Source organism: Lathyrus oleraceus, chromosome 4, assembly GCF_024323335.1.
Source record: "Lathyrus oleraceus cultivar Zhongwan6 chromosome 4, CAAS_Psat_ZW6_1.0, whole genome shotgun sequence".
Taxonomy (NCBI): domain Eukaryota; kingdom Viridiplantae; phylum Streptophyta; class Magnoliopsida; order Fabales; family Fabaceae; genus Lathyrus; species Lathyrus oleraceus.
Genome location: NC_066582.1, coordinates 40,527,059 through 40,550,305, shown reverse-complemented (window position 1 = coordinate 40,550,305; position 23,247 = coordinate 40,527,059). Strand labels below are relative to the sequence as shown.

Genomic DNA, 23,247 nt, shown 5'->3' with positions numbered 1-23,247 from the left:
TTTAATTGAGTGCTGATGTGTTACAATTTACATCATGCTTCATACCATATTTGAGTTTTTAACAGGATGAAAATTAATAGACAATAAGGAGTCTAGGTTCTGTTATGGCATTTTTGCACAATTTAGCGTCAGAGTGTAACGGTAATATGGAAAAATATATGTATGATAGGCATTTATTTTCCTTTGTGAAACTCAAATTTTGTTGGACCTTTTTCATATTTTCTGCTGTTTTATTTTTGTTCAGCAGGTTCCGAAAATGCTTCGAATACTTTTCAAAAATAGATTTCCGAAATAAATTTTCGAAAATGCATTTCCAAAATAAATTTATTCATAAAATTGGAGTGTGACTCAAAAACGAATGAAGTGTGTGTAGTTGGTGCGTCCGGAGGTGTATCTTCGAAATCTATGAAGCATTTTAATATTTTTGAGTGGTGTGTAAGTAACTAAGAAATTCCTATATTAGATAGGCTTATATACCGTTAAGAGTCCCACATCGGACAGTATATGACCTGAACATATGTTTATAAGTGGGGACAATCCTCACTCTACCAACCGATTTTGTAAGGGTGAGTTAGGCTCAACCACACATTCTTAACATGGTATCAGAGCCTCGTTTAAGATTCGGTGGACCACCTATTATGGTTTCCGCTATCGGACCACCCACCATTTATTTCCACGCTCCAGATGTTCAGTCCTGGACGTGAGGGGGGATGTTAAGAGTCCCATATCGGAAAATATATGACCTGAACATATGTTTATAAGTGGGGGCAATCCTCACTCTACCAACCGCGGTTTTGTAGGGTTGAGTTAGGCCCAATCACACATTCTTAACATATACCATTCAAAATTTAGATTGACCCTAACTCAACCTTATAAAACCAACTTGCAAGATGCGCAATGTTTTTAATTTATAAACACATTTCGGGCCATCTCATCCGTTGAAATCCCAACAAGTAGGATTTATAGCCATACTTAATTAAGATGAAATGACCAATCTATCCCGAATTAAAGAAGTAAAATGAGAGATGAGAAATAGTCTTCTTATCACAACTGAATTGTAATCTTCTGGAAAAAACTAGTAGTTAATTCATAACAAACATCAACATTCATAAATCATCCTAATAAACCTAGACGATTGAACTTCCCTCAAAGCAGTCAAGAAATTCTACAAAATGAGAAAAACTGCCAAATAGACACGGATATTAGTTTGTTTTTTTTAATTAATTGGGATCATGCAGCACTGTTGATGGCAGAATCAATAAATTTTCTAACTAAAAGGAAGTCAGTAGATTTTCCAAAACAGTTTCAAAAAATAATAATACTGTTGCCTCTCCACTAGAAGTCAAAACGAGCAATTGATTATGATTAAATTAACACGGTTTCTATTTTCTACCAGGTATTTCCAAACTGGAAGGCAGCAGCAGTGTAGGAAAGCAGAGAAATGGAATGAACATTCATTAGTTTAAGTTACCTCTGAAACAACGGACGCTCAGAAAAATGAAAGACTGAGATAAGCTTGTCCGTCAAACTCATTGCGCCACGGATACCACCCCATAGCAAAGCAAATTTTCCAACTAGCCTTAACAAGCCACCTCTCTGTCCTAAATCAGCTAGCATTGTAACCAGTCTGATCAGAAAGAGAAGCCGTATGTCAAATTATTATAGCAGAAAAAGAACAGTGGAGTGCTTGTATAGTGGTAATATATGTATTCTGTCTGACCTATCTTGATCCACTCCACCATCTTCTTTGGTAGGTACAACTGGACTAGCAACCGACATGGCTTTCTCAGCAAGGCTTGTGATTATGTTACTCTGATTATCAGAGACTATCTCTTTGAGCTCTTCTGGCTTCTTTTGGTGATTTTCATTTTCTCCTTGTGTATCCTAGAATAGAGCAATTAAAGCTAAAAAAAACCAAACACTTTTCTTTACTAGTAACTGGTAGTTAAATTTTGTAGTAAATATATTTTTCTCCCATATGTTTGACCACTTTCTGTTCTCGCTTCCATTTTACACAACTTACGGCAGTTTATTATCAACTTGATTCTTTCAGATTTCAAAAATTGACTGAGAAAAGTCATTAATCATAACAACTTCGATAAAATGTAAATTGAGAAAAGGGTCATAACAAGAGAAAACTAAATAATGAGTGAACAACCACACAGTTGAATAGATTGCAATTAAGATGATATATGAGAAACTAGACATGTTTAGGTCAATTTTAAATCAATTTTTTGAAAGAACATCCAACGGATCGTGACATACCTCAGTACCAAACCTATATCTAGAAAGCGGTTAAGTAACCAAGTGATAAAATAGAACACTTGATCCCTATCTTGCACAGAGGTATTAACTGTAGAGAGCCCTGAAAGCATGTGAAGAGACTGAAACAATACCTTTGGTTGCATGAGTAAAGCAGAAGCCCCAATAGCAGCTGTAACAGCACCAACCATGTAAGTATTTTTGTTTGAATCTTCTAATTCACTTTCTACAAGTTCTCTCTTGATGGGATGGTCCAAACTGGTTTTCTCATCTGGTACTTGACCTGCCACTGTTGCATCATCAATGACATAATTCTTTCCACCAGGTTTCTCCTCATCACTAAGGGCATGAGATCTTCCCTGGCCATTTTCTTGATGTGGAGCTACATCAAAATATTTCCTCAAGGAAGCTAAGATGGACCCAACAATAACACCAACAGGTATAACTTTTCTTAGGCAGCTTGTTTGCTGAACAGAAGATGAAATTGCCCTAATGATATGTTCCCCATCAAGAGTGCCAACCTTTCCTACAGCACCCTCAACATCATGGCCTTGATATTCGGAATAGAGTAGTTGCCCCTTGCTAGTTCCAACAGCTAGTGAAACCGTATTTGCCACATGCTCCATATCTCTGGTAAGCTTTGGTTTCATTTCTATCATTTCCGTAGCATTCAGCTTGCGACCAACTTCCATCTTCAAAGAATCTAGTACTTTGTTTTTCACAAATTGGATAGACTCTTTTGACCTGTCATCGCCAGTATGAATCATTACGTTCTCAGTGTCTGTAGTGATGAACTCTCTAACAGGTTGTTTTTGCTTTTCTGCATCTACTATCACATATGGTGGTTCAATGCACTCTTTTTCATCAAAAGATTTTGCAGATGAGTGGGGTTTCATCTTGCTCCCAACCTCCGTATACATTTCAGCATCGGCAGAAGCAATTTCCATGTTTTGTGGTTGTTCCAAGAGTTTCTGATTTTCTGGGAAATAATCAAGAAATAATGCAGTTGTTGTGTCTAAATCAAGTTTTTTGGCACGAATCTCTGAAACAAGATATTTGCGGAGGTAATTTTTGTACGGAGAGTTCCCATATCCATATGAACCTCCAGCTATGAAGTCTGGCATCCTATTTACCTGTCTGTGTCCATCCCATTCATCAAATAGAAATCTTTTATCAATCAGTTGACTATTTGTATTACTAGGCTTCTTAACTTGGTGATCATTAGAGTAACAATTTTGAGAATCACTCGCGCCGCTTCCATTAGTTATGCTGAGGGTTTTTAGTTGTTCTTCCGTATGGCATGAATCAATACTCAAGGACATGCCATCATGATGGTTATCTAGAGAAGGATTTCCGGACATGTTGGAATCATTGCTCTGGCTACTACTTTTTTGTTGTTCGTCTAGCTTATGTTCAATAGCTTTTCCATCCTTGACTTCAGCTTCATTATCTGAGTTATTCTCAAGCTGAGATAACATATTTTCTATCACACCAAAAACACTGTTGACAGCCATTTGGGTGGAATCGTCCATCCCTGTTAAGGTTTCAAATGCTTGAGAAACGCTGAAGCCAGGAGCCACGGGAACTGAACTGGAAGAGTTAGTTTGAGGTGAAGTTTGCTGTATATTCTGAATATCTTTATTTTCATCGCGATTACTTTCTCTTTCCACTGCCTGGTGCTCAGAGGACATTGGAGGAGAAGGTTCTTCTTTTGCATCAGTCGATGCTGTTTCTGTTTTACTTTGACCATTAGAGAAATCTTGATTTTTCTGGTCAACCTTCGGGATATTATTTTCCTCTGTTTCTGTTTGAGTTATTCCACTGTTTTGGCTTTTCTGTTCAGTAACAGCTTCTGCTTCAGAGCCACCTGTTGCATCAGGATGGTTGAGAGTATACGATTCAGAACCCGTTTCTAATCCCTTCTCGCTATGATCCATATCAGGAACAACCTTTCCTTTTAAATCCTCATTTGTATCATTATTTTCTCTAGACTCTCCATTTTCCTTCGAAGAACCGGAAGAACCAACTTCATTGTTTGATTCTTGAGATTGAGCTGAACTTGTAGAATGTTTCTCTACACGGACAACTTCTGCCTCTATTCCATCTGCAGGCTCACCCATGTCACTTGCAACTTTATCAGAGCCATCTATAGAACTACTAGTATTTTTCATCTGATTTGAAGAGGACTGATCTTTCCTGACTTCTGCACTTGATGCTTCTGTTGACTTTTCTTCGTTCTTATGCCCTGGTGATGAATCAGGAGACCGAGCAATGCCGAGAACTTTATCAAACTTCAAGTCAGAGCCACGTGCATGTAAAATTCCAGCAACGGCCTCTTTTAACTTTCCACGAACATCCTCTGGAACAGCGCCTTCCAAAGCATTCATGAGGGTCTCACCCCGACCCACAGCAGCTAATACCTGGAAATTTCGTTTCAAGCGTCACTGCAAATACAAAATTTTAACACTAATCCAGAATTTAGACAAACCATTACAGATTTGACACGATATTAAAAAAAAATATAAAAAATCAAGTGACTCGTGCCAAATATGAGGATAAATAAGACATTCTTCTAACAAAACGCAAAGTCATTGAGAATTCCTGTAGCACACTGTAGAAGACAAACTAAAAAGCTAACATATAAATAGAAGAACTTATTCTTATAGATTCTGAACTCAACAATATTTAATATTTATAAAAGAACAAAAATAAAGATATACAAAACAAGTGAGGAAAAAACGTGTCACATTCTGCTAGATCAACACTAGAGTACCAAAGTTTTCGAGAAAAAAACGGTTGCTTAACCCCCAAGAAACAAATTAACCAAGTTATCCAAAACTATCTGTTATCTTTAAATGAATTGCTGAGTATAAGAACATTGATGAAGTTTTTTTCTTTGCCTTAAAACCTTCGTCTTTAAGGTTAACACTTCAATAAACTAGGCATCTTAATCCAACTATTTATTTGCATTGTGATTTGAACTAAAAGGTAGAGTCCATATGACAAGTATTTCATTGCAAATAACAACAGAATACCATACTGACAAAGTATATAAAATAATTTAGAAAATAAGTGTAGAAATATATTGTATATTTCTTTATGTTTTATGAGAATTACATATGCTATATTTATAGACTGCATAAGGCAGGATTTGAAAGAGAAATCTAACCTAAGAATCAGGGGAATTAATTTCCCATGAATGCTAATTCTAATTACAGAAAAGAACAGGAAATAATAGCTAATTAATTACATTAATCCTAATCCTTAATGAGCTGTACAAACAGAATCATTTGATTCTGTATTGATTATTCCATACTCCCCCTCAATCTGGGTGGTAGATGTCTATCATACCCAGATTGGATCTGATATTCTCGTATATGTTCCTTGGAAGGGCTTTTGTTAGAATGTCTGCAGTTTGCTGGCATGATGGAATATGATTAACACTTATAATTTCATGATCAATTTTCTCCTTGATGAAGTGTCGGTCTATCTCCACATACTTTGTTCTATCATGCTGTACCAGGTTCTTAGCAATGCTAATAGCAGCCCTGTTATCACATAATATCTTCATGGGGTGATTGGTAGGAATTTTGATCTCATCTAGCATTCGCTTAAGCCAAATTCCTTCACAAATACCTTGTGACATAGCTCTGAATTCTGCTTCTGCGCTACTCCTAGCCACAACAGATTGTTTCTTGCTTCTCCAAGTTACCATATTACCCCATACAAATGTGCAGTAGCCTGTAGTTGATTTCCTGTCAGATAAACATCCTGACCAATCAGAATCGGTGTAGACTTCAATGCCTCTGTTTGAGTTCTTTTGAAAATAAAGTCCTCGGCCTGGCGTACCTTTCAGGTACTGGAGAATTCGGTTCACATTTCTCATGTCAGTTTCAGTTGGATTTGACATATAACGACTAGCCATGCTTACAGCAAAACCAATGTCTGGTCTGGTGTGAGTTAGATAGATTAGTTTTCCGACTAGACTTTGATATCTATCTTTATTAGCTGGTACATTCTCATCTTCACTCCTTTTTACTTGTTCTATGGGAGTATTGGCAGCTTTGCATCCAAGCATACCTGTTTCTTGAAGTAAATCCAGAGCGTACTTCCTTTGAGAAACTGAAATACCATTCTTTGTTCGTGCAATTTCCATCCCTAGAAAATACTTGAGTTGTCCCAAGTCTTTGACTTCAAATTCTTTTGCTAGAAGTTTCTTTAACTGGTTGACTTGTTCATCATCGTATCCCGTAATTACGATATCATCAACATAGACAATAAACAAAGCTGTCTTCCCATCCAAAGAGTGCTTGACAAACATGGTATGGTCTGTTTGACATTGAACAAAACCATCTTGCTTGACAACTTTTGTTGGTCTATCAAACCATGCCCTTGGTGATTGTTTGAGGCCATATAGAGATTTGCGAAGTCGACACACCATGTTAGCGGTTCCAGGTGATTCAAGTCCCGGAGGAATTTGCATATATACCTCTTCTTCTAACTCTCCATTTAGAAATGCATTCTTTATGTCTAGTTGGTGTAGGGGCCAATCTAGATTTGCTGCCAAAGATAATAGAACCCGGACAGAATTGAGCTTCGCAACAGGTGCAAAAGTCTCCTCATAATCCACCCCATATGATTGTGTGAACTCCTTTGCAACCAACCGAGCTTTGTACCTGTTTATACTCCCATCAGCATTGTGTTTAATTGAAAATATCCACTTGCATCCTACTGCTTTCTTCCCTTCTGGTATAGCAGTGATCTCCCATGTGCCATTTCTTACAAGTGCTTGAACTTCTTCTGTTACAGCTGCTGCCCATTCAGGTTTCTGCAATGCTTCTTGAATATTATTTGGAACTTCTATGTTGTCAACAGCTGCTACAAAGGACCTGTAACTTTGTGATAGTTTTCCATAGGAGATATATTTTTCAATAGGGTGTTTAGTGCAAGTTCTAACCCCTTTTCTCATAGCAATAGGAATATCAATATCTATTGTATCAACATGTTCAGAGTTAGGAAGAATATTACCTGTGGGAACTTCATTTTCTAGAGTCTGGTTTGACTCATGGCCTTGCATTGGAGCTTTGCTTGACTTTACCTCCTTCCTTTTATAACAAAAACCCTTCCACTTGCCTGTTTTTGGATCACAATCCTGTTGAGATGTGGTTGAAACTATAATTGGTTATGTTTCCGTCACAACTTCTGTTGTCCTTTCACTCGGCTGAATGTTTGAGGTCTGGTCTGGTAATTTTTCAGCTGGTTTAGGCATAGGTTCGGCTGATTGAGTGTTGCCGGTTTGATTTGGTAAGATTTTGTCATGTTCGGTTAGCTCAAGAGGCAAAAGTTGGTATTCTGAATTTTCTATATGCTCCCCCTGAATACCAGTTTTGGTCTAATAGGGTTGATTTTCAAAGAAGGTTACATCCATAGTGTGGTAAAAAAATTTGGTATGGGGAGAGTAACACCTATATCCTTTTTGGTGAGGAGAGTAACCAAGAAAAATGCATTTGATGGATTTTGGATCTAATTTGCTTCGGTGAGGATTGAGGTTATGGACAAAAGTTGAGCATCCAAATATTTTTAATGGAATAGAGGAAAAGATTTTGCTGGTTGGAAATAGGTTTTGAAGTGTGGAGAGTGAAGTCTTAAAGTTAAAGATACGGGAGGGTGTTCGATTTATAAGGTGAGTTGCTGAAAGGACAGCTTCTCCCCAAAAGTGTTGTGGGACATTTGTGGCTAACATGGTTGATCTAGTCACTTCCAAAAGGTGTCTATTCTTCCTTTCCGCAACTCCATTTTGTTGGAGAGTGTCCACACACGAGCTTTGGTGAACAATTCCAATCTTTTGAAGATAGGAATTTAGAGCAAGGTTGTAATACTCACGGCCATTGTCAGTTCTAAGTATTTGAATATTGCTTTAGAATTGTGTTTGTACCATCTTATGATAAATTTCAAATATTCTCCCTACTTCTGATTTTTTCTTCATTAGAAACACCCAGGTAACACGTGTGTGATCATCAATAAAGGTGACAAACCATCTCGAGCCTGCAATGTTGTGGACTCGTGATGGTCCCCATACATCACTATGAATTAATGAAAAAGGTTTTGAGGGTTTATAAGATTGGGGTGAGTAATGGTTTCGAGTATGTTTAGACAATTGGCAAATTTCACACTGAAAATGTTCCTTGTTTTTATTGAATAAAGAGGAAAACATTTTTTCCAAGTATATGAAATTTGGGTGGTCTAATCTATAGTGCCACATCATTACAGGATTATTATCACTTGAAACTGCAGCTGCAACATGACAATTATTCTTGAGTTTTTCTTCTGATTTTTCCACTCGAAGGAGGTAGAGTCCAGCACACTCTTCAGCATTGCCAATCGTCTTCCCCGACTCCAAAGTCTGAAATTCACACAAGTTAGGGAAGAATTTAATAACACATTTCAAATCTCTTGTAATCTTGCTAATAGACAGCAAGTTACAATCCAGTTTAGGTACATACAAAACAGAGTCAAGTGTAATATTTGGTGAAATGATAATTGATCCTTTACCCATGACCTTAGAATGTGTACCATCAGCTATTCGAACATTATAGTTATAGGGACATGGAGAATAACTACTAAACAAAGTAAAATCTCCAGTCATGTGATCTGAAGCCCCTGAGTCAACAATCCATGATTTTATTTTTTCCTTACTAGTGTTTAGAGCATATAAGTAATTACCTCTTTGAGCCACTACAGCAGTACCACCTTTTTCTGCAGTTAACATGGTTTGCTGAAGGAGTTTTTGAAGAGCCTCCATTTGTTCTTTGCTAAAAAGAGATGAATTAGAGTATACCTCAACTTCATGATTGTTAAATGTTGTGTTACCTCTTCCCTCCTTGCCTTTGAAAAATTTGGTCTCTGAAGGTTTTCCATGTATGATCCAACATGTTTCCTTTGTGTGGCCTGGTCTCTTGCAGTGTTCACACCAGGGGCGGGTTTTCTTTTGTGGTGGCCGAGGCTGATTCCCTCTTGCTGCCATTGCAGAGCTCTCGCTGTACGGAACTGAGCTAGGTGTTCCCAACATGATTTTCTTCCTGCTTTCTTCCCTTCTCACTTCTGAAAAGGCTTTTCGAATTTTGAGAAGTGGTTTGGTTCCAAGGATCCTTCCATGAACTTCATCTAGGTCCTTGTTTAGCCCCAATAGGAACTTGTAAATCCTATCTTTTTCCACCAGCTCCTTATATTTCTTTTGATCTTCTGTACAACACCATGTAACCTCTTCATATATGTCGAGTTGCTGCCAGTGTTTGTTAAGTCTATTAAAATACTCAGTAACAGAAGATTCTTCCTGTCGAAGGTCATGAAGAATGCTTTTAATCTCAAATATGACAGATGTATTGTCAACATTTGAGTATGTTTCCTTCACTGCATCCCATGTCTCTTTTGCAGTGTCATAGAACATGAAATTTTCACCAATTTCGTTTGTCATGGTATTGAGCAGCCATGACATTACTTGGTTGTTCTCAAGTTTCCATTTCTGAAAGTTTTTGTCTCCTTTTTCGGGACATTTAGAATCCCCCGTTGTGTAGCCTTCCCTTCCTTTTCCTTCGAGGAAGATCTTGACTGACCTTACCCATTGGGTATAGTTTTGACCATTTAATTTATGGCCTGTGATGAGTTGAGTGAGCCCTTCGTGTGAACTGTCGGAAATGATCCAGTCTCCACTTTGAGCGATTCATCAGATTTGGGATCCTCCTTAGTTTGGCGGCGCTAGGTTAGGGATGGTTCAGATCGTGCTCTGATACCATGTAGAAATATATTGTATATTTCCTTATGTTTTATGAGAATTACATATGCTGTATTTATAGACTGCATAAGGCAGGATTTGAAAGAGAAATCTGACCTAAGAATCAGGGGAATTAATTTCCCATGAATGTTAATTCTAATTACAGAAAAGAACAGGAAATAATAGCTAAGTAATTACATTAATCCTAATCCTTAATGAGCTGTACAAACAGAATCATTTGATTTTGTATTGATTATTCCATAAAAAGCATAATGAAAGTTCACAAAAGATTCACCAAATATTCATGAGTAAATGAAAGATAAATAGTATGAAGGGTCACAGGTAAAACCTGAATAATATAACACTTCGATATGATAAAAAGGAAATCTTCTAACATATGATGGATGTAGAGACATGTATTGCAATTATCTTCAGAAGTCGTACATATATTGTTAAAAGTTAATTAATTCAGGTAAGTTTAGTTGTGAAGCTGATAGTAAGTTAGTTGTGATAGTTACAAAGCCATACATATACTATTAGCAGGAAAGATTATTACATTAATGAAAGACAGAACATACAAACAACCTCCAAACATAGAAATGACATTTGATAATAGAAAACTTTATGATCTACCTTTTTCTTCTGTTCTTCTGTAAGAGTACCAGGCATGGTAACATCAAGCATATTGGTTACTACTTGGGCTGTCTGCAGAACACGGCCTTGTTCACTATCTGCTGATGCAGCATTCTCCTCTCCAATCAAATCTGTACCACTGGAGCTATTCTGCGGTAATGGGTCACTTTTTACCTGTAAGCTCACATCTCTATGCTCAATGTTCTGTTGACTTTTTACCTGTAAGCTCACATCTCTATGCTCAATGTTCTGTTGTAGATCTTGTTGGAGCCTAAAGTGGAGGCCAGCATCATTCTTACTTTCTTCAAGCAAACCTATAGTAGGGTCGGTAGAGTTCCCATTATATGGATCTGACCCCGACAATTTTCCGACTTTTGGACTCTTATCTGTCCTAACTTCTTCCACAACAGCTAATCCTTTAGAGGGATTTATTGTAACATCTATATCTGTCAGAAGAGGATGACGACCCTTTAAGAGACCCAGCTCCACTGCTGCGAGCCACTGCATATTCATACCAAAATAGCACATGTAAAATATACCCAAACCTCACAAAATTCTACAAAAGGAAAAAGAAAGTCAAATGACCCTCCAATCCATTAAAAATATCCAAGTACACGTTAAGAAATATCCAAGTACACATTAAGAAATCATCAAAGAATATGACAATATTTGTATTCTGTACCCCAAAACAGAAGGAACATGATTAGCACCCCAAACATTTGAAGGAGTCATAGCTTGCTTATTGACATTGGAAAGGAAACCTTTAACAGGTTTTCCAAGATGACAAGACTCACACTCAAATAATTGCAAATGGGAAAGATAATTAACTGTTTAGATAAGTTTGTTTATACTTGGATGCCAGGCAGCAATAAAGTTACAACACATATAGTGGAAGAAGGTTAAAGATAGTAGAGCCCGCGTGATTCAAATCTTGTTACAATCACCTGTGCTGTTTAACTAAAGAATCAAGCATAAAAGTCATGGAACAAATGAGGGAATGAACAAGCTGACAGATAGAGATCAAATTAACAGGGTAGCCCTGTGCAAATAGGACAGAATGACAAAGGAGAAGCTTGTTAACATGTGGATTTAGAGAAAATAGGAGGATTGATATCTATGGCATCAAAGTTGCTAGATTTCAAAATAAAAAATCCTAACAGGAGTAGAATGAGAAAGACCAGATACAGAATTACCGATGCCACCATATTAGCAGTAGTAGGCTAAGGAAGAGGCTTGCTAGGCCACTTCAAGTTGAAGATACTCTATACATAGCCATGATGGAAAACACCAAAACAAAGACGACAACAAGCCAGTAATATTAGAATTTGGCCTAACTCATCCTTACAAAACCAGCTTGTAAGGTGAGGGGTGTCACTCTCTATATTATAAACTCTTTAGAGATTCTATGTCTAACTAATGTGGGATTTGAAACCTTTTCCAATACAACCCCTCACGCCCAACACTCTTTTAAGTTTGGTGCTTGGATATAAACGGTAGGCGGCTCATAATCCGATCGATAGCTTAAAAAATGTAGTTGGACCTAACTCATCTCTATAAAAATGACTTGTAAGGTGAGTATAAACTTTTTTCAAACTCTATGTCTAACCAATATGGAACTTAGGATCTTCCTAATACACCCCTCACGTCTAACACTTTTTTTGGGCTTAATACGTGGATATTAACGGTGGACAGCCCATGGTCCGATCGATAGACTTTGTTTCTGTTGAAGATTAACACATATCAAATCATAATCATTTGATTATGATTTGTTAAGCTGTTACAAAACAGTGGTGTAAATAGATTTATTCTCTATTATTATTATTTCCTTATTTAGGTAGCAGGAATTATACGGAGTTATTTCTCTGTTTATTAACAAGTTAGTACAGCTTGTTGTATCCTATTTATACCGTACAATGTAATAGTTCCTATCACAATGAAATATACAATATATTTCTATATGGTATCAGAGCACAAGATCTGAACCATCCCTAAATCTTGAGCACCACCCATGGCAGATACTAAAGCAGAAAATTCAGCCAACAGTTTGGCTGAAGGACATGCTCTTCCTATCACTGGTCACAAATTGAATGGCCAGAATTACAATCAATGGGTGCGCTCAGTCAAAATCTACCTTCAAGGAAAAGGGAAGGAAGGTTATATCACAGGAGACTCCAAGTGTCCAAAAAAGGGGGATTCAACCCTCGAAAAATGGCAACTAGAAAACAGTCTAGTAATGTCATGGCTGCTAAACACCATGACAAATGAAATTGGAGAAAATTTCATGTACTATGACACTGCCAAAGAGATGTGGAATGCCGTAAAGGAAACCTACTCTAATGTCGACAATACATCTGCAATTTTTGAAATCAAGAGCATACTCCATGATTTGCGTCAAGATGACCGCTCAGTCACAGAGTATTTTAATACTCTCAATCGTCACTGGCAGCAACTGGATGTATATGATGAAGTTGAATGGAGTTGCACGGAGGACAAAAAGAAGTACAAAGAATTGGTGGAGAAAGATAGAGTCTACAAATTTCTATTAGGTTTAAACACAGAACTTGATGAAGTTCGTGGGAGAATCCTTGGAACCAAACCTCTTCCAAAAATTCGAGAAGCATTCTCGGAAATACGAAGAGAGGAGAGCAGGAGAAAAGTGATGCTTGGAAAATCCAGTGCAGTCCCATCTATAGAAGGATCTGCAATGGCAGCAAGGGGAGATCAGCGTTCTTTCCAAAAGAAAACTCGGCCTTGGTGTGACCACTGCAAGAAACCGGGTCATACCAAGGAGACATGCTGGATCATTCATGGAAAGCCATCAGAGCTAAAATGGACTAAAAACCGGGACAGCAGGGGGAACACAGCTGAGGTAAATTCTCACTCATCACCATTCAACAAGGAGCAAATGGAAGCCTTACAAAAAATGCTTCAACAAACAATTGGTACAGCTACTGTGGCACAAAAAGGTAATCTTTTTCATGCTCTAAACACTAGCATGGGAAAACAAAATTCATGGATTATTGACTCAGGAGCATCTGATCACATGACTGGAGATTTGACTGTCTTTGATAGCTATTCTCCATGTCAAAATAATTCGACTGTTCGAATTGCTGATGGTACCCTTTCTAAGGTCATGGGTAAAGGTTCAGTCATTATTTCACAAAATATTACTCTTAGTTCAGTACTGTATGTGCCTAAACTTGATTGTAACTTGCTGTCCATCAGTAAACTTACAAAGGATTTGAAGTGTATCACTAAATTCTTTCCTAACCTGTGTGAATTTCAGATTTTGGAGTCGGGGAGGACGATTGGCAATGCTAAAGAATGTGCTGGACTCTATATCCTTCAGGCTGAAGCATCTAAACCAGAATCCGAGGCAACCTCTTGCGCTGTAGTTTCTGCATGTAGTGAAAATTCTGCAATGCTGTGGCACTATAGACTAGGCCACCCAAATTTTATGTACTTGAAAAAAATGCTTCCTAAAGTATTCAATAAAAATCAGAAGTTGTTTCAATGTGAAATTTGTCAATTGTCCAAACATACACGCAACCCCCACCCACCTCAACCCTATAAACCTTCCCAACCTTTTTATGTTATTCATAGTGATGTATGGGGACCATCGCGAGTCAGAAATGTAACTGGATCAAGATGGTTTGTCACCTTTATTGATGACCACACACGGATCACTTGGGTCTACCTTATGAAAGACAAATCGGAAGTTGGTAGAATATTTGAATGTTTCCATACCATGGTGCAAACACAATTTCAAAGCAAGATTAGAGTGCTTAGGAGTGATAACGGTCGTGAGTACTATAATTCTGCACTAAGCTCATACTTTACGCAACATGGAATAATACACCAAACCTCATGTGTGGATACACCTCAGCAGAACGGGGTTGCCGAGAGAAAGAATAGACACCTCCTAGAAGTAACCCGATCTCTCATGCTAGCTACAAATGTCCCTAACCATTTTTGGGGAGAAGCTGTCCTCTCTGCAACCTATCTAATAAACAGAATGCCTTCCCGAATCCTTAACTTTCATACGCCTTACTCCACTCTCCAAACCTTATACCCAACCAATCGCATCCTTACATCTATTCCTTTGAAAATATTTGGATGCACAACCTTTGTCCATAATCTTGATCCCCAACGCAGTAAACTTGACCCGAAATCCATTAAATGCATATTCCTCGGCTACTCTCCTCACCAAAAGGGATACAAATGTTATTCACCTCAAAACAAAAAATTCTACCACACCATGGATGTAACTTTTTTTGAGAATCAACCATATTATCCCAAAGTTGGCATTCAGGGGGAGAAGATCTATCCAATTGAAGTGGTAGAATCCCAACTTTTGGAACTTGAGCTAACTGAACCCAAACTCACTGCAGAGGCATCAAAACCTACACCTGAACCAAATGAAAATGCAACAGAAACTGCAGAACCTACACATGGACCAGAAGAAACTACGTTAGAAAATGTAGAGGAAATTGCAGTAGAAACTACAGCCCCTACAACAGAAACTGCACCAGAAAACTACGTGAGAGTGTACTCCAGGAAGAGCAAGAAGGGAATAGAGTCCTGCACAGCTCCAAGGCAGAACCAAGAAACCTCCAAGACTCTAGAAAATGACGTTCCCTCAGGTAATACTGCTCCTAACTCTGTGAATGTTGACGACATTAATATTCCTATTGCCTTGAGAAAAAATGTAAGATCGTGTACTAAACATCCCATTGAAAGATTTGTATCTTATGGAAAATTGTCCCAGAGTTACAAGACGTTTGTAACAGCCCTTGACAATACACATATTCCAAGCAACATCCATGAGGCACTCCAAAATTCTGAATGGGCAGCAGCCGTAACTGAAGAGGTTCAGGCCTTAATTAAGAATGGCACTTGGGAGATCACAAGCCTACCATCAGGGAAGAAGCCGGTAGGATGCAAATGGATATTCTCCATGAAGTATAATGCAGATGGGAGTGTAAATCGGTACAAAGCTCGACTTGTAGCAAAGGGATTTACTCAATCATATGGAGTAGACTATGAAGAGACTTTTGCACCGGTGGCCAAACTGAACTCAGTTAGAGTTATTCTCTCTTTGGCTGCAAATTTTGATTGGCCACTCCATCAACTAGATATCAAGAATGCCTTCTTAAATGGTGACCTAGAAGAGGAAGTTTATATGCAGATTCCTCCTGGACTTGAATCATCCAGCACCGCAAATATGGTGTGCAGGCTCCGAAAATCCCTTTATGGCCTCAAGCAGTCTCCAAGGGCGTGGTTTGATAGATTGACTCGAGTTGTAAAGAAAGACGGGTTCAACCAATGCCAATCAGATCACACTATGTTTGTTAAACACTCCATGGAAGGAAAGGTAGCTTTGTTTATTGTTTATGTTGATGATATCGTTATTACAGGAAATGATTATGATCAAATTGATCATTTAAAGGGACTCTTGGCAAAGGAATTTGAAGTTAAGGACTTGGGACAACTGAAGTATTTTTTAGGGATGGAAGTTGCTCGAACAAAGGATGGTATCTATGTATCACAAAGGAAATACACCCTTGACTTACTTCAAGAAACTGGAATGCTTGGGTGCAAGGCAGCTAATACACCAATAGAACAAATAAAAGGAAGAGAAGATGAAAGTCCACCAGCCGACAAAGATAGATATCAAAGTTTAGTTGGGAAACTAATCTACCCATCTCACACTAGGCCCGACATTGGGTTCGCTGTAAGCTTGGCTAGTCGCTACATGTCAAATCCAACTGAGTCTAACATGAAAATGGCGAATAGAATCCTCCAATATCTCAAAGGCACACCAGGCCGAGGCCTCCACTTCAAGAGGAATTCAAACAGGGACATTGAAGTTTATACAGATTCAGATTGGGCAGGATGCTCCACAGACAGAAAATCGACTACAGGCTATTGTTCATTTGTGTGGGGGAACCTAGTAACTTGGAGAAGCAAGAAACAATCTGTAGTGGCGAGGAGTAGTGCAGAAGCAGAATTTAGAGCTATGGCCCTAGGTATTTGTGAAGGAATGTGGCTTAAGAGCATGCTAGATGAAATCAAAATTCATGTGAACCATTCTGTGAGGTTACTATGTGATAACAAAGCTGCTATAAGCATTGCAAAGAACCCAGTCCAACATGATAGAACAAAACATGTGGAAATTGACCGGCACTTCATTAAAGAAAAAATTGATCAGAAGATTATAAATATTGATCATGTCCCATCATGCAAGCAAACTGCAGATATCTTAACCAAGGCTCTTCCAAGGAATACTTATGAAAATATCAAATCCAATCTGGGTATGATAGACATCTACCACCCAGATTGAGGGGGAGTGTTAAAGATTAACACATATCAAATCATAATCATTTGATTATGATTTGTTAAGCTGTTACAAAACAGTGGTGTAAATAGATTTATTCTCTATTATTATTATTTCCTTATTTAGGTAGCAGCAATTATACGGAGTTATTTCTCTGTTTATTAACAAGTTAGTACAGTTTGTTGTATCCTATTTATACCGTACAATGTAATAGTTCCTATCACAATGAAATATACAATATATTTCTATAGTTTCCATATTAGAGTTTGCCCTAACTCATCCTTACAAAACCGACTTGTAAGGTGAGGGATGTCACTCTCTATATAAACTCTTTAGAGGCTCAATGTCTAACTGTTTGAAACTGAATAATATATTCAAGTATGTTAAAATTACAAGCACTAATTTCTTTATATAAGACTGTTGAAATACAAGAGACTAAGAGACATTTGAATAAACCGTGTGTTATGAAAAGCACTACAGAGACTTTATTATATAGAGAGAGATTATAACTACTTACATGATATAGCCGATGTGGGACTATTCGATATACAAATATTCTTCATATTATATTTACAAATATCAACACTCCCCCTCAAGCTTGAGCATATAAGTCAAATGCACCAAACTTGTTACGTAATTAGTTCTGGGACTTCGTAGGGATTTTATAAACACGTCTGCCAATTGATCATTAGAGTTGTCAAAGTTTGTGACGATGTCACCTGACTCGATTTTCTCTCTGACAAAGTGACAGTCTATCTCAATATGTTTGGTCCTCTCATGGAAGACTGGATTTGAAGCAATGTGCAATGCAGCTTGATTATCACTGTTAAGAGTCCCACATCGAACAATATATGGTCTGAACATGAGTTTATAAATGGGGGCAATCCTCACTCTATCAACCGGTTTTGTAGGGTACACATTCTTAACATGGTATTAGAGCCTCGTCTAAGATCCGGTGGGCCACCTACTATGGTTTCCGCTATCAGTCCTGGGCGTGAGGGGGTGTGTTAAGAGTCCCACATCGAACAATATATGGTCTGAACATGAGTTTATAATCTTGCTTCTTCAATTTGGAGTTCCTTGAGCAACTGTTTTAACCAAATAAGTTCGCATGGTGCCATTACCATGACCATATACTCTGCCTCGGCACTTCATCTTGCAACTACGGTTTGTTTCTTACTTTTCCAGGATATATGATTTCCTCCAACAAATACACAATACCCAGAGGTGGATCGTCTATCAATGGATGACTCTGTCCAATCAGCATATTTGATGTATCTCAGAATCCGGATAACAGTATTCATGTGTTCCTGACAAGGAGAATTTAAGAACTGACTTACCACACTAACTGCAAAAGAAATATTTGGACGAGTGACTGTGAGATAATTCAACTTTTCAACCAATCTCTTATACCTTCCTGAGTCAGATAGAGGCTCTCCCTGATTGGATAGTAGTTTGACACTTGGATCCATAGGAGTATCAGCTGATTTAGCATTCAACAAACTTGTTTCTTTCAAAACATCCATAGCATATTTTCGCTGAGAAAATCACCAAACCATCTTTAGATTGGACTACCTCAATACCCAAGAAATAACGAAGTTTACCAAGATCTTTTTCTGAAATTGATTCGAGAGATGTTGTTTTAACTGGAGTATACTCTGCTGATCACTATCATTTATGACAATATCATCTACATACATAATAAGATAAATACACCCTTTAACTAAATGACGATAAAAAACAGAATGGTCAGCTTCACTACGGACCATACCAAACTATTATACTACAGTGTTGAATCTGTCGAACCAAGCTCTCGGAGATTGCCTAAGACCATAAAGAGGCCTGTGTAACCTACACGCCATATTCGATGACTCCCCTTGAGCAACAAACTCAGGTGGCTGCTCCATATATACTTCTTCTTCAAAATCACCATGTAAAAAAACATTTTTGATGTCAAGTTGATGAAGAGGCCAATGTCGAATGGTTGCAATGGCTAGAAGAAGTCTAACAGATACGATCTTGGCTACAGGTGAGAAGATATCACTATGATCCAATCCAAAAATCTGAATGTATCATTTGACTACCAAGCGAACTTTAAATCGATCAATATTACCACCTGGACCAACCTTCACTGTATAAAATCAACGACAACCTACTAAAGATTTCCCATGGGATAGAGGAACCAGTTCCTAGGTACCACTGCTTTGAAGAGCACACATTTCATCAATCATTGCTTGCCTCCATTCAGGGTGAGCTAATGCTTCACCTGAAATTCTGGGAATAGAAACAGAAGACAAAGAAGACAAACAAGTATACTGCAAATGGGAAAGACGGTGATAACATAAATCAATAAAATGTGGAGAAGGATTTCGTGTTTGACATATATATTTTTGAAGGATAATCGGAAGATCAGACTCAGATTGCAGGAGGCGTCGGAGGAGAATCTGCAATGACCTCAGGGACAGGTATGACCTCAGGGACAGGGACGACAAGCGTTGGATGACGACGCTGATATGTTTGAAGTGGTCGAGAAATGGGGGGTCAGGAGCCCTATACTGATGGGTGATAATGATAGACGGGACATTAATAACTGCCGAAAAAGGTGTGGAAGTATTTCCTTAGATGGGTTCTGGAGTTACGTGACTGGACTCGAAATATGGAACAAACTCAAAGAAGGTAACATCGGCCGATACGAGGTACCGTTGTAGAGTATATGAATAACAACGATAACCTTTTTCGGATCGATGATAATCAAGAAAGACACACTTTAGTGATCGAACGACCAGGAGAGAGATTGTGTACAAAACATGTGGACCCAAATACTCAGGAAAGAATTGGATGAAGTGGGGAGTTGGAAAAAAGGATTGAATGAGAGATTTGATTGTTAAGGACAGATAAGGACATACGATTTATAAGGTAACATGCCATTAGCACAACATCTTCCCAAGTAAAACATTACCATAGAGAAGTAGGGTCCCAGTGATTTCTACGAGATGCTGATTTTTGCGTTCGACTACCCCGTTTTGTTCGGCTACCCCGTTTTGTTGAGGTATGTGAAGACAAGATGTTTGATGGAGAATACCATTGCGTGACATAAAATTTTGAAATTGTTGGGATAAATATTCACGGGCATTGTCACTTCTCAAGGTATGAATAGACACACCGAATTAAGTTCTTATTTCTTGTAGAATTGTTCAAAAATAAAAAATAATTCAGATCTATTCTTCATTCAGAATAACCACGTGCAAGGTGAAAAATCATCAAAAAAGATGACAAAATACCTAGACTCGAGAGTAGAGAGACAGTACGCGAGGGACCCCAAACATCGGTGTGAACTGCAAAAGGGGACGAAACTCGTTTATTAACTCGATTGAAAAACTCACCACGGGTGTGTTTTCCTAACTGACACGAATCACAATGTAAATTAGATACCTTCGATAAATTTGACACCAACTTATATAGTTTGGAAAGACTGGGATGACCTAACTGAACATGGATAGTGAATGGAGAATCTTTGGCTGAGCATGTCTGAGATGACACTGAGAGATAATAAAGACCTTGAGACTCACATCCGACGTCAATCATCCGTCCCGAACTTCGATCCTGCAGGGTAATATTATTGTTAGTTAAGGTGACACTAGAGAACGAGTTAAACGACTGACTGAAAGTAAATTAAATGGACAATTAGGTACATAGAGGATAAAAGTAACAGAGAGATTAGGTAAAACTTGAACAGTACCAATCCCTTCGGATCGGATTTGAGAACCATTGACAGAAGTTATAGTAGGTAAGAAACCAGATGTAAAGAGGGAAGAGAAAAGATTTTTATTACCGGTAACATGATCAGACGCATCAGATGTAGAGAGGGAAGAGAAAAAAAAATTATTACCGGTAACATGATCTTACCTGTCTCTTGTACAAGATCAATAATGTATTTTTGTTGAGATATGAAGATTCCTTTCTTAGAGTGGGCAATTCAATTCCCATAAAGTACTTCAATTTTCCTAAGGAGTTAATCTCAAACTCCTTGGCTAAGTTTTCGCCTAATAATTGTTGCTCCTTTTCATCATCACCTGTTACTATAATGTCATCCACATACACTAATTAAACTGTTACTCCCCCTGTCTCAGAATGTTTGATAAATAGCTTGACTTTGTTTAAAGTCCAAACCTATCATAACTTTGGTGAATCTTCCAAATCATGTCCGTAGTGATTGCTTTAGCCCATATAAACCTTTTTTAATTTGCACATAATGTTAGTGGTAGTAAGTTCACATCTGGGGGATACATCTATATAGATCTTGTCATCAAGTTCTCCATGAAGGTTAACATCAAATTGATGTAAATTCCAATTGTAATTAGTTGCTAAAGATAATACCACCCTTACAGTATTCATTTTAGCAGCTGGAACAAATGTCTCTGAGTAATCTACTCCATAAGTTTGGGTGAATCCTTTGGCAACCAATCTTGCCTTGTACCTTTCATGCCTTGTACCTCTCAATAGATTCATCGGCCTTGTATTTTACACTGTATACCCATCTACACCTACAAGTTTCTTTCCATTTGACAGAAAAACCAATTCCCAAGTATTGTTATTATTCAGTGTCTCTATCTCCAAGTCCATGGCATGTTTCTATTTCCTGTCAGACAGTGCCTCAGATAAAGAGTTAGGTATTGTTAGAGTGTTTAGACTTGTGAGGAATAATGTTCAAAACTTAGATAGTTGGATATAGGATAAATTGACTTTTTAGTGCATTTTTTGGTATCTTTTCTAAGGGTAATTGGAAGATATAAATCCTTGTAGTGTGGTATAGTACTGAGTTAGATTTTATTCATGAGAAAATTCAAAAGTTGAATCACTAGTGTTTGAAAGGTCGAGAGAAATAACCTCATGTAATGTCAGATTGAATTCTTGGATATGAGTAGATTCAGGAATATTCTTCTTTCTTGTATATACTAAATTCTTTCCAAATCTTACATCAGTTTCAACATTTCTATTTTTTCCATAATCAAGTTCAGTCTCAACATTGTCACCACTAGTTTCAGTCTCAACTTCCGGCTCGAAAGTAAGGTCAGGAAGTAAAGAAGACTCATCTTTCTTACTTATATTCTCCCCCTGAATATGAGTTTGAAGGAAGTAACTTTCTTGTTCATGAAAGGTGACATCTCGAGAGACAAAGTATCTATGAAATGGTGGATGATAACATTTGTAACCCTTTTGGATAGAAGAGTATCCTATAAAGACATATTTTAACGCTTTAGGATCAAGTTTCTCTCTACCATCACTATGGATATGGACAAACGACGTACATCCAAATATTCTAGGGATCAGATTACTTGAAGTAGACACATCGGTATAGAATGAGGATAACTTCAATAGGAGTTTTGGAGGCAAGGACAATAGAGGATAAACGATTAATGAGATACGATGCAGTTAAGACAACCTCGCCCCAATATTTCTTAGGGACTTTATTTTGGAATATCATAGCACGTGTTTGGTCTAACAAGTGCCCATTCTTTCTTTCAGCAATCCCATTTTGTTAGGATTTTAACAGAAAAAGACTCGTGAATAACACCTTCTTTTTTACAGGAAGAATTAAGACCGTGGTTAAAGTAATCTTTGGCACTATCGGACCTAATTCTCTTAATAATCACACCAAATTGATTTTTAACCATAAAAAAGAAGTGAAAAAACACAAAACAAACTTCAGATTTTTGTTTTAATAAGTAGACCCAAGTAATCCGAATGCAATCATCAATAAATTACAAACCAACGAGCACCTGATAATTTGGAACATTCGACGGACCTCAAATATCAATATGAATTAAGTAATCTGTAGAGAGACTAAGAGACATTTAGGTTAAACCATGTGTTTTAAAAGCACTACGGAGACTTTATTATATATAGAGAGATTACAACTAATTACATGATATAGTCGATGTGGGACTATTCTATATACCAATATTCTAACACTATGTATTTACAAATATCAACACTCCCCCTCAAGCTTGAGCATATAAGTCAAATGCACCAAACTTGTTACATATATAATTAGTTCGGGGACTTCTCAGAGATTTTGTAAACACGTCTGCCAATTGATCACTAGAATTGACAAAGCTTGTGAGGATGTCACCTGATTCGATCTTCTCTCTAACAAAGTGACAGTCTATCTCAATATGTTTGGTCCTCTAATGGAAGACTGGATTTGAAGCAATGTGCAATGCAGCTTGATTATCACAAATAA

General features: G+C 37.7%; 1 protein-coding gene across 6 annotated transcripts in view; it reads right to left on the bottom strand.

Moving 5' to 3' along the window:
• LOC127138720 (uncharacterized) overlaps positions 1-23,247 on the bottom strand; it is a 48,227-nt gene that overhangs the window by 14,868 nt on the left and 10,112 nt on the right. For 4 of the 6 annotated variants that reach the window (XR_007808841.1, XM_051065216.1, XM_051065219.1 and 1 more), the window contains exons 5-9: positions 20,436-20,606; positions 10,667-11,167; positions 2,397-4,682; positions 1,721-1,884; positions 1,472-1,627 (exon numbers count right to left, since the gene is read on the bottom strand). Coding sequence is in view for 5 of the 6 variants with exons in the window: in XM_051065216.1 (XP_050921173.1) it covers positions 1,472-1,627; positions 1,721-1,884; positions 2,397-4,682; positions 10,667-11,167; positions 20,436-20,606 (3,278 nt within the window). In the remaining variant the exon portion in view is untranslated. The remainder of the gene's footprint in view (positions 1-1,471; positions 1,628-1,720; positions 1,885-2,396; positions 4,683-10,666; positions 11,168-20,435; positions 20,607-23,247) is intronic. The other 2 variants (XM_051065217.1, XM_051065218.1) reach the window with 2 other exon arrangements.